Source organism: Staurois parvus, unplaced genomic scaffold (genome assembly GCF_062004578.1).
Source record: "Staurois parvus isolate SC_StPar_1 unplaced genomic scaffold, SC_StPar_1.0 ptg000020l, whole genome shotgun sequence".
Classification (NCBI taxonomy): Eukaryota; Metazoa; Chordata; class Amphibia; order Anura; family Ranidae; genus Staurois; species Staurois parvus.
This window is the reverse complement of record NW_028317816.1, coordinates 7,764,309-7,783,951: the sequence shown is the minus strand read 5'-3', so window position 1 is coordinate 7,783,951 and position 19,643 is coordinate 7,764,309. Positions and strand designations below refer to the sequence as shown.

At 37.6% G+C, this 19,643-nt stretch overlaps 1 protein-coding gene across 3 annotated transcripts in view; it reads left to right on the top strand.

Moving 5' to 3' along the window:
* The window catches only part of BBS9 (Bardet-Biedl syndrome 9), a 488,277-nt gene that overhangs the window by 244,297 nt on the left and 224,337 nt on the right, over positions 1–19,643 (top strand). For 2 of the 3 annotated variants that reach the window (XM_089687164.1, XM_089687155.1), the window contains exons 15-16: positions 2,896–2,910; positions 17,646–17,786. In XM_089687164.1, the coding sequence (XP_089543290.1) occupies positions 2,896–2,910; positions 17,646–17,786 (156 nt within the window). The remainder of the gene's footprint in view (positions 1–2,895; positions 2,911–17,645; positions 17,787–19,643) is intronic. The other variant, XM_089687172.1, reaches the window with a different exon arrangement.

Here is a 19,643-nt window from a genome sequence, read left to right as displayed (position 1 = left end):
GGTACAACTTATGTAGGAGGATTTGTTTAATCTCTGTATCACCTGAGACCAGTCACTTCGCTGGGTATATGTAAAGGTTTACAACCACTTTAACTACGGTTTTGGCAGGTATTTATTCACTGAGCCACCCAGCAATTTTTTTACCTATCTGAAACTCAGGTTAAAGAGCTTTCGGCTTTGGAGTTTCCTCTTGCTGCAGATCCCCTTTGCAATGGCAATTGTAATCAGACAGACCTGCAAACTAATGCAGAGATATTGCCACTGGAGCTCCCAGGTAGCAGAAAAGCTGGTAGATGAATCTACAAGAAACTTAAGAATCTTATTTGGGAGCGACCCCTTGCTTTAATAAAATAAAGCTGCATGCTGACCAATTGAAATTGAATACACTGACGCTGTGTAATCATTTTTACATCTTTCATCCAGTTTCCATGTTCTGCTTTTATGATCACAACTGTTTGCCATTAACTGGTTTCTTGAATAGAGTTTTCAATATATGTTGACTTCAGCCATTCAGTGTGCTTTTACTACAAGCTTGTATTAGAAATTTGAGTGCCAAACTGCAAAAGCATTGTATACTGGCAATGTAATATGTTTGTACTTCTGGAAGACTTATAAAATGAAATGTGTTATTACTTTTTTATGAACACAAGGTGTTCTTGGCCTTTCTCATCCAGAAGCCGATGTACGGTAGTGTTTAGTTGTGCAGCCAGTTTTATTCCACACAGTGATCCTTTTTTTAAATTTAGCACTAAACATTTAGTTTTAGTTTAGGACACCTATTCTACGACCTGTGAATAATGTTCTGAGTTTGATTTTTGTCAGCAAAATGAATGCCTATTTCATATATATTTAGTTTACATATACTTATTCGTCTAAGCCAAGGATGTCCTAATTGCTGCAAACAGCTATGAATGTAGCCCAAAACAAAATCGTAAATTTACTTGAAAATTTTGATTTTTTTGGGGGGGAATTTTTTGTGAAAGTGTGTTTTATACTTGGCGAACATATGTGGCCGAAGAAAAATTTAACAATGTCTCGTTACTAGACTTTTTTAAGTTTTATCTTCCCAAAGAAAAATCTTCCACTCTTCACAATCATCAAACTAAAAATGTGCGCTGTCCACTTTAAATATAATCAATCAATTAAAAAAAAAGAATCCATATACATATAAGAGTGTCAACAAACATAATTCTATACATATGTGTTTATCAACAAACTTAATCCAAATCCCTATTACATATTGGATGTAAATGAAATAACTACAATTAAAAGTCCCCAAATCCAAATACGGTACATTGGATTTGGGGACTTTTAATTGTATTATTTTATTTACATTCAATATGTAATAGAAATTTGGATTACGTCTTTTGATAAACTTATATGAATTATGTTTGTTGACATACTTATATGTATATGAATTCATTTTGCACTTATTTTTATATATTGATTATATTTAAAGTGGACACCACACTTTTTTAGTTTGATGTAAGATCTATTCTGGTATTCAGGAGATTAGTAGCAGTGGTTCACTTTTTGTTATTACGTCACACACAGTTTGGCTAAGTGCAAAGATTTTTTTCTTATTACACACTCTTCACAATCACTCCTTATTCATGCCCTCAGTTTTCGGCAGCACCTGTATTTGTGAGCAACTGTTTTTAAGGATGAAGCACACGAAGGGCAAAATTGGAACCAAAATATCTTATGAGCAGCTTGAAAATTCATTGAGAATTGCTACTGCATACATAGAACCAGATATTGATGAGTTTGTTATCAAAAACAGTGTCAAAAATCGCACTAGTTCCATGTTGCCCTCTTTTACTTTTATAATAAAAAAAATTACAAAAAAAAAAGTTTTATTACTCAGATGGGTACATTATCTATATCAGTGGTTGTTAACTTGTGATCTGCCTGACTTTTTCTGCTCATCATCTATCTTTGTTGTTAGTGTCTTTTATGTGAGGGCCTCTTCCAATGTGGCCCAGGAAAGTCAAAAGGTTGGAAACCCCTGCTCTAAGCACTCCTTACTAAGGCACTGCAACGAGAGATATCTTTGCAGTAAACCTTCAGTAAAACAGCAAGATCCGTAAGGTAGAAACTATAGCAATCCACCTGTATTTTGTACTGATGTTCTATATGGCTCCCCACCATTCCCTTTTTAATGTGAGCAAATTTTACCTAGTAAAAGCAAGGGTGGAAATAAAAAAGTGACTTTTTCCCCCAGTAGATTGCTGTCTGTTCTTTATAATTTTGGAGATTAAAAAAATTCAAACACTATGCATTATATACATACGGTGTGTTTATATACATATATATATATACATATACAGTATATAGTTATTAAATAATTCCATATTTTAAAATTTTGCTTTTTGAAAATCACATTTGAGTTGTGATGTGAGGTCAAAGTTCAAACCAAAGCCAAAGGGTTGTTCAGCAGATACATATCAAAGTTACCCTTGAAAATGTAATAATGTAATAATATGAAAATGTGCTTCCAGTACTGTTACATGATCACATGTGTACGTAACAGAAGCGTATGCTTCTAATAACGCTATGGAACCATTTAACAGGCTCACGTCCACATGTCAATAAATATGCTATGGGATCATGATTTGGTGCAGGTCTCTGTGGCTAGAGGGCCAGACTTTGGAAATATACTTCAGATTATGTTGTAGGAGGAAGGCGAAAATTGTTCATAACCTATTTACCTCATTGTGCTGTTGCTTATTAAATTTCCATTAAGTTGCTGATCTTTATTGGATTAACAATCTTCCAACAGTATATGCAATTTTCCAGCAAAAGTGCCCAAAAGTTTACACAGCTGTACTTTTATGAAACATTTCTTACTATTTCTTGATTTATTTTCCCTTTATTTGCTGCCTGTGACTTTAGAACTGAACCCTGAAGGTAAGAGGAATGAGTGTTGGACATTAGTTGTGTGAGTTTTGAAACATTGTTAAATACCAAGCACCTAGTAGTAAGTAGAAAAAAGTAATCGTTTGCTTATTGCTATGGGCATCAACATTATGGGCAAATTTATATGACATGGAATCTAGACACAAAAATGAAATGCTCTGCAAGTGGGTATATTTATAAGGGTTATTTGACAAACTATTATTATTACAAGTATTTATACAGCACCGACAATTTATGCATTGCTTTACGTATTGTACATTCACATGTTCCTGTCCTCAAGGAACTTACATTCTAAGGTCCCTATCTCACATGCATTAATATGCATCCTAGGGCCAATTTAGACAGGAGTTAGCTAACCTACCAGTATGTCTTCGGAGTTACCTCATATTATCTGATCCACTCAATAAATTCATATTTTCAATCTTGATATGGTTACATATGGTGGAAAAATACTGGTTTATACTATCATGAATTTTGGGCTAGAGACTGCAGTTTATTTTAATGGGGTATCTGTATATGATATACCCTGTGTAGACTATACCTAGTACTCTTTAAACATTTGTTGGTTTGGTATTAATCATTATTGTTTATGTAAATCATTTTATTTTTTGGAGTGTGTGTTTTACTTCCAAAGGATTCTGCTTTCATAATGTATTTAAAAAAGGCAGAAGGTTTTTTACCTGTATGTGGTCTATGCATGAAGGTAAAAAGCCTTCTGAGTGCAGTCCCCCTCCCCAAAATACTCTCGATCTATAGAGGTTCTCAAAAGCAGAGGTTCTCACAACTTTCCCACTTCTCACTGGCTTAGAGACAGCCATTGGCTCACGCTGCTGTCAAATACAGCCAACGAGGAGAACATTTAGATTCACGTTAAAACTGTCTGTACATTACAGTTCACCTCATCAAAAAGCTTCTTAGTAATGGTTTTTTATCACCTTGGATTATTAGGTTGCTTTCCTTTCAATATTAAAATTTACCTTTTTTTGTTTTTCCATCCTTGTCACTGACACTTTGAGCTGCTGGCGTGAAGGCAAACATTGGTTTCAGTTTTTATTAAAAAATGTTCTGTGTATTGTAAAATCTGTAAAAGGTCCCCTCTTAAAGTCTAAATAAACCTTATGAAATTGTGGCAATAGCTTTGTTGTACATTTTTAATTCTAAGAGAGCAGTCTTAAGTGTAGCTATATGGTAAAGCAGCCCACAACCATAGTAAAAAGTCTGTCCTATGCTGTCATGCAACAATGCTAGACTGCTGTATTACTGTATGTATAAGTAGTTGTCATTTCTGGTGTGGTCCAACACACTGTCTATGAGTCAGTGCTGGAGCCCTCTACTCGACAGGGAGCAGGAAACAGATTTTTTGCAATGGCTGTAGGCTGCTTTACCATCTATATCAGTGAATCCCAACATGCAACCCATCAGAGCTCATTGTTTAGTCTGCTATGCTGTAGTCCATCTATGAGTAAGCAGAATTTGGAAGACAAACTTTTTGTAATCTAGATTTTATACAGCGCTATTCGTTTTTGTTTAAGCATGCAATACACAAGCATATTCTCTACAATGCTCATATCCTCAAATAAAAATTAATCATGATTCAATAAAGTGTCCTTTGTGCTTCAGTAAAGTCTCTCTGTGCATATAAAGTGTCCAAGTGCTTTCAGTTATTCACTGTATGATGCTCCATGCCTTCAAACGTATTAAAGTGTCCGTGCTCAAAAAAGGGCTCCATTTCCAACAATCAGTGCCATAGTGTTCCTGAAATCCTCTACTATAAACACAGAACACTCATCAGATTTATATGACTACCTATCATAGGTGAGTCATACAACGCTTAGTATCATGGATTAACCACCATCAGCCTTCTCCTTCTTGGGCCAGCTGCACTCTTTTTATTTTTAAATGTCTCACACAACATGTAGGGAGAGATGGAGGGAGACTACCATAGTGTGAAATCTTTAAAACCTTTTTTTTTTTTAATTAAAAACCATTTTCACAATGCCCACTCACATTGTAAGTGCCTCTTGAGAACGTCAGGAAGATGAAACGTTGCGTCACGGCGTAGCAAGAAGGGACGTCATCCCACACAGCCACACCGAAAGTGGTTAATACAAGAGAAGGTGGTGGTGAGAGAGCCTAGAGCCAGATCCGTGTGCTTGTAATGTTTTTATCCTGGTGCAAGGGTATGCACCTAACAATGTGAGTGGGCATTGTGGAAATGGTTTTTAATAAATAAAAGGTTTTAAATATTTCACACTATGGTAGTCTCCATCCATCTCTCCCTACATGTTGTGTGAGACATTTAAAAGGAAATAGTGCAGCTGGCCCAAGAAGGAGAAGGCAGAGGGTATTTAATCCATGATACTAAGCGCTGTATGACTCACCTGTGATAGGTAGTCATAAATATCTGGTGAGTGTTCTGTGTTTATGGTGGAGGATTTCAGGAACACTATGGCACTGATTGTTGGAAATGGAGCACTTTTTTGAGCATGGACACTTTAATAAGTTTGAAGGCATGGTGCATCATACTGTGAATAACTGAAAGCACTTGGACACTTTATATGCACAGGGAGACTTTATTGAAACACAAAGGACACTTTATTGAATCTTGTTTAATTTTTATTTGAGAAAATGAGCATTGTAGAGAACATAGTTGTTTATTGCACATGTTTAAACAAAAACCAATAGCGCTGTATAAAAGATAGAGTATATATAAGGGCTGATACGATTAGTATAGCACCTGGTACAGCAGCTGTGGTGAATTAAGGGATCACATCCAAAGCGCTGGTTCACATTATTTAAAAAAACTTTTTGTAATGACTGTGCACTGCTTTTCCATCTATATCAGTGCTGCCCAACATGTGGCTTGCAGGCTGCATGCAACCTGCCAGAGCTCAGTGTGTAGCCCGCTGTGCTCCAGACCTCAGTTAAAGAACATGTAAACCCAACATTTCATATTCCTGATATGTGCCTGCTGTGCCATGTACTTGTATGAAAAGGTATCCTCTTCTTTTTGTATTGCTTCCTTTGTGTGAAATCCCTGGTGCTCTTGCCCATCCCTCTGTACTACTCTTAAAAACTGACCACACTAAGCAGTAAAGCACACCATGATCACTACTCTAGCTATGCTGGGAACTCAGCCTGCTCTCCTCCAATGTTCAGACTTCTGCTGACACCTCCACACAGCCATTCAGTGGGAAGTTCAATGTGCTGCTGTTTCACCTCTTCCTACCAACAGAAGGTATGTGATCACCTATACTCTTTATATCTAGACACAAATGTTTTATCTTTCATTTCTATTTTAAACTGAATGGGTTGGTTTACAAGGTTAGGGTTTACATCTACTTTTAGGTCTGGAGAACAGTGGACTGCACATTGAATGACAGCAGCTTCCTCAGCCTGTAGTGCTGTAATCTCTGACTATCAGTCCGGTACAGGGGCGGTCTGACCATTTGGAAACTCGGACACTGCCCGAGGGCCCGGGGTCAGTAGGGGGCCCCATGAGATGCCCCTGGTACCTTTTTCATAGGCTTTTTTGAGTTTGGGCAAGGACACAGGGGTCCCATGATCCCCTATTGCCCGGGGGCCCCATGAGTTGTCAGTCCGCCCCTGGTCCAGTAGTAGACCAAGTAGGTGAAACAGCTCTCGCTTTGGTTGAAAACTAGGGAAAAACAATGCTCTTGTATTGTGTTAAAGTGATGTGACATCACATGTGGTGTAGCCAGCACTTTTCATGTATCAAGCATAGACATTTAGATGGAGACAGAGCTGAATCTGTGTGACACTGCGGCAGCAGATCACTGCAAAGCAATATATTGATAATTGCAGCAAGGAACAGGTCTCTGTTATAAGTCATCTTTTGTTGAGGAAGTGCATGGGACAGCTGGGTCAGGTCTCCCATAACCTGATCTGGACCTCTCAAAAGAAGATATAAAATAAAACAGGAAAAAAAGCAATGTTTTAAATGCAAGAAAATGATACATTAGAAATTTATTTAAAACATTGAATTATGCCCTTTCCCCACTAATCCCTAGGTCCCAGCAAATGTGTTGGAGACTTTTGGTAACATTTGTTTTTACTATGTTAAACATTGTGTAGTGCAATGTGAATCAGATCAAATGTTCCCTGGCTTGATCTTTTCTTAGCATAGGTAACCCAGTGGTGCTGCTGCATAATCATGTGGGTTTGTTTTTTTAACAATGACTAGCAAGTTCTGCTGTGACATCATTGTTGCTTGGGATAAAAAAATTTGAAGCAACAAAGCACCAAAAACGGGCCATAACACGCACTAATGAGCTCATTAACTCCCATTGAAGTCTATGTGGCCAAAAACGCATTGTGTAGCAACAAAAGAAGCACCTGCACCTTTTCAGAAATTGCACTGCTCCATGTTGCATTGATGCAAACAGGTACCATACAGAATAATGTGATTTCCATTGTTGTGCAATTGCAGACCTAGGAAAAAAATCATACCAGTGTTAATGGGGGCATTAATTGTTACAATAACAGTTTACAAAAATATTTCATATTTTTTTATATACTTCTCAATGCAACATCTCAGAAAATAAAACTCTTTGTCACCTAATCAGTTGGGGTAGGAGTTGCTGAAGAGAACCAATTCAGCAGCAGACTTCTAGAAAAACACTAGTATATTAGAAGAAAAAACAACCAAAAAGTAGAATGCTTTTATATAAATATTTAGTTGGTTCATGTGTTTTGCACAAAGGGGGGCTTCCTTATTACCACTCTGACATAAAGCCCAGATAAGTGGAGGGCTGCAGTGATGGTTGTCCTTATGGAACTTTGTCCCTTCTCCACACAAGATCTTTGGAGCTCAGTCAGGGTGACCATCAGGTTGGTCACCTCTCTTACTAAGGTCCTTCTCCCCTGATTGCTGAGTTTGGCAGGGCAGCAAGCCCTTGGAAGAGTCCTGGTTGTGCCAAACTTCTTCCGTTTGACAATTATGGAGACCACTGTGCTCCCAGGAACCTTCAGTGCCTCAGAATTTTTTTTAGCCTTCTCCAAATCTGTGTCTTGCAATAATCCTGTGTCTGAGCTCTGCAGACATTTCCTTTTGACCTCATGGCTTTTGCTCTGATACAGTATGCATTGTCAGCTGTGAGGCCTTTTATAGAGAGGTGTGTGCCTTTCCAAATCATTTCCAATCAATTTAATTTACTACAGGTGGACTCCAGTCAAGGTGTAGAAACATCTCAGCAATGATCACAAGAAATGGGAGGCACCTGAGCTAAATTGTTGTTGCAATGGTTTTGAATACTTATGCCAATGTGATATTTCAGTTTTTTTCTTTTTAATAAATTAACAGACATTTCTAAATTTCTGTGTTCACTTTGTCATTATGGGATACTGAGTATAGATTAATGAGAAGAAAAAAAAAGAATTTAAACAACTGTAGTCTCAGACTGCAACATAACAAAATTGAAATATGTGAAGGAGGTCTGAATACTTTGAGTGCACTTTATATTAGAATACTAGATGCCCTGCATTTTGTAGCACGGGAAAATACAAATGTAGTAATGCAGAAAGCCGTGCTTTCAAGCAGAGCCAGTTCTTCCAGGCTTCTTGCTTTACAGTATAATTTAATATAAAATCCACAGTGTACATTTTTGGATGTGCTGGTCCCATTTAAGTCTGGATACTCCTACCAAAATAGACCCATAATGCAGGCCATAGATGGGTCGAAAATCGGCCGATTTTCCGGCCGAAAATAAAACCGGCCGATTTTCGGATCGTTAGTGGGCTAATTGTTCGGCCGATTTTCGGTATTTTGGCAGATTTTTTTTATCGGTAAAGTTGGAAAAAAATTGGCCGATTTTGCCGATCTGCCGATTTTCGCATCAATGATGGGCAAATCAGCCTATCTTTTTACCGATAAAAAAATCTGCGCATGAGCAGTGACCTGCAAGAGGAAGACAAAAAGAAGAAGAAAAAAGAAGAAGAGGATGAAGAAGAACAAGAAGAAGAGGAAGAAGAAGAGGATGAAGAAGAGGATGAAGAAGAGGATGAAGAAGAGGAAGAAGAAGAGGAAGAAGAAGAAGAGGATGAAGAAGAAGAGGAATTCCAGTCTGGCAAAAAATGTCCCTGCAGAGAGCTCCACTATTTCTTTGACAGTTCCTTGACATTTATAGTGGTTGCAACAATGTATCTATTTGTTTCCGAATAAAAACATCTGTATCCTAAATGGATACAAATACATTGTTGCAACCGCTATAAGTGTCAAGGAACTGACAAAGAAATAGCGGAGCTCTCTGCAGGGACACTTTTTGCCGGCTGTAGACGGGATGAAAATCAGCCGATTTTTTTTTTTACCGTTGCTGGTAACGTCGGCCGCTTGAACGACCGATTTTTCGTTTTTTTAAAGAAAAATGGGCCGATTTTCGACCCATCTATGGCCTGCATAAGGCATACCTTCGATGCTTGTACTCTAAAAGTATTGCCACATTTAGCATCATCTTGATCTATCCAGAACCCAACTTTTTGCAAACATTTTCAAATCCAACTTTGATAAGCTTTGGTGCTACTAGTATCTGGAAATCAATACTGTCTTGCCTTATTTAGGAGGTATGCTGTATACAATCATACCCCTGGTCTTACAGGATTACACAGTAACAGAAGGAACTGTTCATTTACATCCTGTAGAAAGGCACAGTCTTTGATGACTCCACTGATAAATTGCAATATAAGTCAGGGCTATAGAGTACCAAATCAAATGTATTGTTTCACAAACCAGGCAGCAGTTGTGTGTATGGTCAACCTTATTCAAACACTCGTTTTCAGATGTTCAGATTTACTTTTTGTTGGTGTGCTCATGTATGCTTGATGAAAACATGTTTATGCTCTATAAGACTTGTAACATTTTACATTAGGATCAATGCAATTAATTTATTTTATTTGTGGGTTAAGCTTTACAACAAGTACACTAGAGGGTGCTGCAGATCTGTACGTGAAGCTTTTTTTCTAAGCCTAATGACACAAAAAACCTGCTGCTATTTTTCCCTATTACTATAGAGGATTAAGAGTAAGAATAAGAGTTACCCCAGATTTGAGGATAAATAAACTCCTATTTTTTCATATTTTAAAAGAACTGAATATGTTAAGTGGAGTTTTCCTTTGAAACAGCTGCTTCATTAAATAGGCGTCTTCAGATATCCAAGGAATGGTTTCTGTCTAGGTTGCTGACTTCTTTTTGTAAACAAGTCATGTCTTCACTAAAATTTTGTTTTAAAATATAAACAGCATTTTTCAGCAAAGAAAAATGCAGCCAATTTTTTTTTGTAATCAGAATGTTCTTTTCCTAATCCGTGCTGATTGCAATTTAATCATATTTTATTTAGTACTGTTCATTACACATAACAGAAAACAGTCATATTACTAAAAAAAGAAGGAAAGGAGACAAAATATATTTATTTGGTTTTTATATAGTTATATATATGAGACCTGCATGGCACCAGTTATCTGCTGATTGCTGTTGCAATGGTTTACAGGCTCCTGCAACAAAAAAATAATAAATGCACATTCTTCTACCTGCAAAATAATGTGCGTTTATTATTTTTTTTTATAAAGGTAATCCTTTACTCTTGTTTTATGCTGCTTGTTTATATAAATCTCAGGTCAGCAGTTTATAAGTTTCCCTTTTAGTATTATATACTACTGCCATTTTCTGCCATTCATCTTTAAGGCTATAGAACAAATCTTTACTGAAAGATAGCAAAAACAATGTCAGTGTTTTTAACCCTTCCTTACTCTTTCCAAAATGAAAAACAAATGTTTTGGCTTTAGACATACCTTCATTTATTGTTTTAAAATGTGACTATTATAATTTTTCTTTTTATGCCAGTTTACAGTTCCAACATGCATATACAGGGCACAGTGCATTCAGAATGATGTAGTAAAAAAGTGCAGCTGCTTTGCATGTGTTTTTGTTTCTATATTCAGTTAACTGACCATATAACTGACCATATATCCCACACACTTAGAAGTAGATTTCAATCAATAGTTGTAATGATTATAGCATTGAATCATACGTCATCAATGACATTTATGTTTCCACCATGTAATCTCATAATCTGATCAATCAAAATACAATTGTATTCATGATCAAAGTCTCAAAGTACCATGGTGCTGTCAATTGATGCAAACAATAATTTTCTACTCAGTAATTGACTCAGTTTGATCACATCCTATCTAAATTGAGTGTAAATCAGTTTGGAAGTTAACTTATGGCTTTTCAATAATGTTTTAACTTGATAGTATCCCACATCGATCAGATGATAAAATTTAAGTGTGCATGGCCACCATTTATTATGATGAAAGACTACAAAGAGAACCAATAGGATGGCATTTTTTCCTTACATGTCCTTACATGTACAATATGGTCAGTACACCATGAGTGGGTAATTCAGGCAGTACAAACATTTCCCTTAAATTAAAAGAGGATCTCAGAGTTTAAAGTGGAACCCCAGGAAATAAATATTTGTTTGCCATAGGTACAAGGGAAATAACTTTACCTCTAATTACTGTTATCCTTTCTCTGGCTGGCTCCTGGGTAGTGTAAATCGTAGTTTCCTACAGCTTGGATGCTACAGGCAGTGCTTTTCTTCCAGCACATTGACTGACAGTTTCAGCTGTAAGATAAGGTTGGGATCTTGTTGTTCACTCTTTCCTCTCCCTTAGTCCACACAGAAAGTAGCCAGTAAACCACAGGATCTAACATTGTCAATTCATAGAACATATTGTATTATATAAAATACAAGGTTTTTTGTGAATGGATAAGGGGAGAGGAATAATAGAGTAATCACACTGTACTTTAGCTGGAACTGTCAGAAGGGTAAACTGGAAGAACACTGCCTTGTAGTATCCATCCTGTAAGAAACTAAGATTTGTATAGTAGCTAAGAGCCAGCTGAGAATAGGAGATCAGCATTGAGGTAAATTTAATTCCTGCCTATGGATAAACATATACTTTACCTGGTTTTCCACTTTAAAATGCTTTATGGCTGCTTTAAAGAACAATATGACAAACTTGTGTTTAGCATAGGAAGAGGAGCAGGATTTCTAGGGAAAAAAAATGGAGCTAAAGTAGTTGTCTGTGGTGACACATTAGCTAGGTTCACACCTGAGCTTCTTCAAGCTTTTTTTGGAACTTCTTTATGCACATTTGTACACATGTTTTTCAGGCGTTTTCAGGCTTTAGCATATTTACTAAGAAGCCAAACAAAAAGTGCCTTTTAGCCATTTTTAGGCTCTCCCATCAAAATCTATGGTAACCAAAAATGCATGAGTCTGCCTCAGTAAGGTTCATGGACTTTTTGAGATTAAAGTGACATATTGTTCAGGTGTGGCTGGGTACCATAGGATACAATAGAAATCCTCATGTCAAGTGATAAACACTTCTAGAAAAGTGCTTCAACCTGATGTGAACCAAGGAATAAGACCCTTGTTTCATTTTCCCAGATAATAAAATATACAGTCTGATGGATTGCTGTAGATAATACACCTTTTTCCATGTTTAATCTTCACTAAATTTTTTTTTTAATGTAGAGTATATAAACTCTGCCATTTGCCTCCCTTTTCAGCCCAGTGGCAGGCCTACAGCGTGACGATAAGGAGGGTTCTTAGAAAAGTGCCTAAGAACATCCTATATGGACATCTGGCCCATACTCCACTGTACGTTTGTAGTCCTATAAGACTATAAACCATCTGGTGGGCCTTCTGTTTTTCCTTTGTCTTTATCCAATTTGTAGGGGTGTGATTAATGTGCCATACTAGAACAAAATATTGGAGAAACTCCAGTGTCTGGTTAATGGCCAGACAACTGCTTATTTTCTTTCGTGACTGTTTCTCTTCCCCATCCCAGACTGGTGAAAGCACTATTCCTACACCTATATTGGATGCATCTGTTTGGACAATGAACTCCTTTTTGAGATCTTGAGCAGTCTGAACATACAAGGCTTCTTTTAGAACCTGGTATGCTTTTTTCAGCTCCTGGTGACCACTTAATCATAGCTGTGACTTCTCCTTTGCTTATGTCATTTAGTGGAGCAGCAAGGGTGGCATTATTTGGTATCAATCTCATGGTGTAAACTGTAATCCCAAGAAAGTACACATTTGCTTGCTAACATATTGGAAAAAAAGTTTTCTGTGTGTGGCACACAGAAAATATAACAGTATAAATGTAACTGTTAAATGGAGCTGCTGTTGCTGATGAAATTTTAAAAATTCTGTTATGCTGACCCACTGATTTCAAGACCTTCCGAGACACTGATCAGAACAGAATTTCAATATAGTCAGCAAAAAGTCAAATCCTTATCTGCATACTTGCTCAGGGTCAATGACTCAAGGTAATAAAATAGAACTAAATGTACAACTTTTCTTTTTAATTTTGAATAGAATATGGGAGGGCTATAACCCCTGTCATTTTTTTTTCTTTTTTTTTCTTTTTTTTTTTTGCCATCTGCGTGCCACTAGGGAGATCTCCTTTTACTTCCTGTCCTATAGCCACAACAGACAACGAGATGAAATCCCTCTAAAGTGAAGGAATCCCTTGTTGTCACCAGGGTCACTGGAACCATTGTCTCCATTGGATGATTACCTTTCTACCACTGTTCTGGGGACAACCCAATTTATTTGGAATTTTCTATCACTTTTGGCGGTAATGGTAATCATAACATAACAAATAGAAACATAAACATAACAAATAGAGAGAATAAATCTCCCTAACAGTGGCACAGACAACTCTAAAAACCTGATAGGTGTTCTAATCCCTCTTTACTTTATCCAAAACTAAAAGAAAAAAAAACTTTTCCTTTAGTTAAACTTTAACATTGCAGGGTTGGAATGATGACCAGGCAACTGTCATTTTCAGATTTAAAAAAACAGCAATTTTTTTTTTCTTGTGTGTGGGTTTGTTGGCACCTACTGCACTTCTGCATTGGGGTAGAAGTGTAAGTACTGCAAAGAGTACTGTGCGTTGTACTAACGTGCATAATTTGCGTTGTAATGTGGTGCAGAAGGGCACATGTTCCTGCAAGGCAACTCTGTGAATATGTCCCACAGGATTCTCTTGTAGCATTTTGACTCCCTGATGTGTGTGTGTGTATTTACATGTACACACTGCATCTGTACTATTGAAAACCGCAAGTCTGCACCCTAGCTCTGTTCTTGAAAACTGTGCTTAGATATACTGCATATTCCTACAAGGTAAATTATATTTACTAGATTTTGCTTTTTTCTTTTCTTTTCTAATACAAAAGCATGAAAAATGAGTTCAGGTTAAAAATTAACAATCTGTGAAATATTTGTCCCTTTTCAAAGCATTTGTGAGCTAGACTTCACCTCTGCTCTTTAGTGACCCACATTACACGTCTAATGATGGGATGAAAGAACGTTTAATAAATGCTGCTGGCAAATGTGACTCAGATCAAAATTATGCTTCATATGTTGGAGGACACTGTCCTGTCTAGCTACAGATGTCTCTAGTAGTAGTTAGGTACAAAGGGATACGTGTAGTGTGGCGCAATTATTACTCCATTGATTGACACTTAAGACACAGAGGTACAATAGGAGACCAGAGTGTCTTCTTGCAGCCATAAACATTAATTACAGTATTTTGAACAGCATTATCACCTAATAATTACAGTGTGGTACATAATTTAGCCTGTAGTCTTAACAAACTATAATTAATAATCTGAAGTCAGTTGTCACAATTACAGATTGAGGAATTGCTTTTGAAATGTTTGAATGCCCAATTTGGCATCAGCAGGTAAAAAACACTAGACTTTCAAATTCCAGGTATGAAAAAACTAAAATGAACTGAAAATTAATTTATAGATATAAGTAAGTGATCGAGGCTGAGAGCAATACAGACAATTCTTAAAGTAGATGAAAACACAGCTGCTAAACATCTCATAGAAGTCTTAAAAATGTTTTAAATATTTTCTAAATCCACAGTGTTTAATAAGCTAATACTTGCTGATTCTGCAATGAATGTCCTTGTTTTGCACGTCTTGTTATAGGGTTTGTCCCTATGTTTCAATAGTGCTACTGCATTGTCACCTTGTTGCACAGGATTCCAATGAAGACTACCAGAGTGGTCTTCTTGAGATACGTTATGCAGACATAATCTTTTCGCTGGCTTCCGCTAACCCAACGTATAAAATTCAAAATACTAACCACAGCTTACAAAGCCATCCACAACACTGCCCCTAGTACATCGCCAACCTCATCTGCAGATATCACCCACTCCGCTCCTTCCAAGATATCTTCCTCTCTAGCTCCCTCATCACCTCCTCCCATGCTCACCTCCAGGACTTCTCCAGAGCCTCTCTCATCCGCTGGAACTCCCTACCACAGTATGTCCGGTCAGCCCCCACCCTGTCTGCCTTTAGGCAATCTTTGAAAACTCACTTATTCAGGGAAGCCTACCACACCTCCACCTAAGACCTGTACTTTAATCACCTCCAACAGATCATCCCCCACAGCTATCACCTTCTGTATCACCTCCCCCTTCCTTTAGATTGTAAGCTCCATGAGCAAGACCCTCATATTCCTTCTGTACTGAAATGTATTGTAATTGTACTGTCTCCCTTATATTGTAAAGCGCTGCGCAAACTGTTGGGCGCTATATAAATCCTGTATAATAATAAATAATAATGATCCACTGCTGTCACCATCAGGAAACTGACACTCTGAAGAACTATGCAGCCACCTGTCACAAGTTAGCCTGCAGTTTCCTGCCTGTGCATTCTTACCTTTGCTGCAGTTCTTTTTATACCCTAATTCCTTTCACATGTGGCTTGGCTCTCCTCACCTATGGGGGTTGTATGCTGTTCTCTGGGTTTTTATTTCCTTCCCTTCCATCACTTCCAGGCCCGCCTCCTAGTTTTTTGCCTATATATGATATGCTCAGTATAGCTTTGTCCGCCATCTGTGCCTGTTTGCCGCTTGTCCTGACCTCTGCTTATCACCCGGATTTCCTGTTGTCTCCTACTGTTTGTACTCTGCTCACACGAGTGGTCTCTGCATCCTCAGCTGGGCATACCTGGGGGCTATGTCCTGGTTACAGCTTGCTCGCTACCACAGATGCTTGACACCATCATTGGAATGCATGCATGGAGACAGTAGCTGCAGGAGATGAGTAGTCCTGAGCTGCAACAAAAGATAAAAAAGAAAGATGAAAGTAAAGTAAAACATATACTTGTGTCGCTGGCCCTGTGGCGACATCCTGAATATCCAAATATCACAAGAAGATGCTCCTGAAGTTTGCTGAAGCATCTTCACCAGACATGTGGGGTCCTCCGCATTATCAGGATGTCACTAGAGGGACAGTGACATCACCCTCTCTTATGTACCAATGAAGAAAGTTGGGGTGTAGGGTAAAAATACTTTTTTTATATATATTAAAGATAATATTGTTGTGAATATAATTTATCTGTCAGTAATACATTGAAAGGATTTTCTTATTCTACAAAGATATGGACGTTTATATGGATGTTCATCATGTTTGTAAAATTTATTGACACCATTATGAACACTATTAACAATTTACTGTTTTGTACTACTTATAGTGCATGTATTTACATACAGTAGTTGCTTTTTTTGCATGGGGTCGCATGGTTATTTTAGCTGTGTGCATGTATATTTTTTTGTTAAATAAAGGATATTGCTTTCTTTTTTGCTTGCGCTGTTGTTTAACAGTATATGCTGAATGTTTACATAGAGGTGGACCACTAATGAAAAAACCCATGAATATAACAGTGCTCGGAGTGCCAGTCTCAGTCTTAAGATGCTTGCACTCCTCTTGTTGAATAGATACGTTCATCAAATCATCATATTTCACTTTTTGTGGATTACAGAGCTTTCACTCCCCTTCTGGCTTCTGTTCAAGTGCATAGGTTATTGCTACTGGAGTCCTTGAAATATATTAGATGCTATAAGTGAATCCACCACTGTTAGCTGCTTATGGCAAAAAAGTGAACTTCCAGTGGACTGCTTGTTTAAAAAAAGTAATATATTATGGTGGCGTGTTTTGTTGTACCTCATTTGTTTGACAATATAATATAAAAATATATTTTACCATTTAGCAGTGGCACTATTTAATTTGAACTGTTTTTAGAGGTATCTTTGTGACTTGTTTCAGGATAAAGTTTCATAGTATCAGTAAAAATCTTTATTACTAAGGATTTGCAGTACTGGCTTTAGATGCAATAGTGTATTTATGGGGCAACCAGGGGCGGACTGACAACTCATGGGGCCCCCGGGCAATAGGGGATCATGGGGCCCCTGTGTCCTTGCCCAAACTCAAAAAAGCCTATGAAAAAGGTATCAGGGGCATCTCATGGGGCCCCCTACTGACCCCGGGCCCTCGGGCAGTGCCCGAGTTTCCAAATGGTCAGTCCGCCCCTGGGGGCAACTGTATTATCTGCTTGTGTGTGCTTGTGTGATTTTTTAGCCAACAATTACAAATGTTTTTGAACAATGAACATCTATTGAACCTGGTCAACTACATTCTGTATATAAGAATGTTTTTGCAAATTGAGAACTTGATTGTACAAAAGAATGGTATTCATATACTGTATTATATACTTTGTATAAATGGCAGCATATATACTATTTTTTGATATTTAGGCAGTAAGCTATTTGCCATATAGTAAATTTCACAGATCAGAGCTGTGCATGTAAACCCATTGTACTGTGTTTTTTTCATACCAGGTGTTCCCCGCATTGCACAGTGTAAATTTCGTCTTCCATTACGATTAGTTTGTTCCCCCGTCCAGCCATCTAAAGCAGCAAACCATAAGCTGACCATTGATACCAACAAACCTCCTGTCAACCTCATCAATCTATTTCCAGGTGAGCTTTTAGTTATGGTTTTTTTAAAAACACTTTCTATTAGGATAATGCAGAGGTATATAAAGAATACAAGTATATAAATAATAAATTCAAAAAGATGGTTAATTTCCACAGTATTGGGAGCAAGGTTCTTGTTGCTTTTGGTGTATGTGACAATCTGAGTTGTGGCACTAAATGTATACTGAGCATTTTAAAGATTACACAGAATAGAGAAAAAAATAGAACACTGATTTGGTTTGATTGGCTGAGGCGCTAATCATGATGTCATCAGACTGCCTCTCCGCCTCTGCGGAGAGGCAAACAATAGTGCTTTATCCTTAAAAACACTATTGCTTGCAATAATAAGTCAGTATATGCTGTGTACATCTATTAGCGTCCTCGTGTTACCAGTCCACCGGACACCCCGAGCATCGTAACGTCATCAAGCCTCTCTCTTCCGCATTGCGCCACATGGTCACGTGGCTTTCTCAGGGGGATATGATGAATCATGACTGGTAACACGAAGACGCTTATTATTGCTGCCTATAATTGGTGCAGTTGAGCACCAGGAATATGTGAGTGGCTTTCTGTATGTTTTATATGTGAGAATAAAGTGTATTTTAAGGATAAAGCACTATTGTTTGCCCATTTGCTTTCTATGCTGAGCGGAGGAGTAAGTTGAAGGAGGATTTGCATGGAAAATTTGATCCATCCCTGAGGGAAGCTGAGGATTTTAACCTAGGAGTCTACATTACAAAGTCCAATTAAAGGGACACAAGCGCTGTTTGACCTAACATATGTGAAGTCAAAAGCTCCAGGTGAGAGCACATCTGGTGTGTTGGTGGAGGTGCACAAGAGTGATAAAGAAGACATTAAGTGTATTAAATCGATTATTCATTTGCATGATGATTATTACACAGATTGGAGGAACGCAAAATAGGACTATATTTGTTATATGGGACTTGATTTGATTTTATGCATTTTTTTCTATCATTAATGAATTTTGAAGCTGTGGTGAACACTTTTTTTGTGTGTTTAGTGTTATTGTATTTAGAGGAAAGCGTAGCACTAAGTTAGATTCATTTTATATGTATATCAGATACATAGTATATGTGAGGTGTGGCCAGCTTTCATGTAGTAGAGGTAAAGGAAGATCATATTTAACAGAGGGTGTGTATTAGATATTACATAGCTGCTCGCAGGATTACACATAATTAATGGTAAAGACAAAAAGGTCAAACATAAGAAAAAAGAAGTTGATTGCTCAAAGACCTAGCATTCATAATTAAAGTGCAATTTACTAACTGACCCTATGTCCTCTCTACAGACTAGAGTTCAAAGGCCATGCAGTGCACTATGGTTTAAAAAAAATGCTGCTGCGTGAATCTGCTCATAAATTTGCCAAGATCCTGCAAATCTCAAGCTCATAGGATTCCCCAAAAACTCATGCTATGAGTGAAACTGAACCCCATATCTAATCCTGATTCTTTGACTTCAATGCTGTCGCTAATGTAGCACCTTTATAGGTAGGTGCTAGGATTATGTAAATTTAGTTTTGGATAACTGTATCCAGGGGAGCTTCATTATTATTGTAAGGTAAAATTAGTTTGGCTCACTGTAGTCAGTGTGGCTGTTTGTGATTGTTGTAGGCCTGTTCTATGTTTCATGGGCTGCAGATTTGATTGCTTCTCCTGCAATTCAGAACCCTCTGGATGGTTCTGGAACATAGGTGTGGATTAAGGCAAATGAGCAGCATGAATATTTTTACTGTCTCAGCCAATCCCTGTGGGAAGAGGGAACAGAAGGCTGCTGCGAAGGTGTATAAATAGTTTGAGACCTGGAACAGAATTGTCTTGTTCCTGAGGAGATCACAGCCTA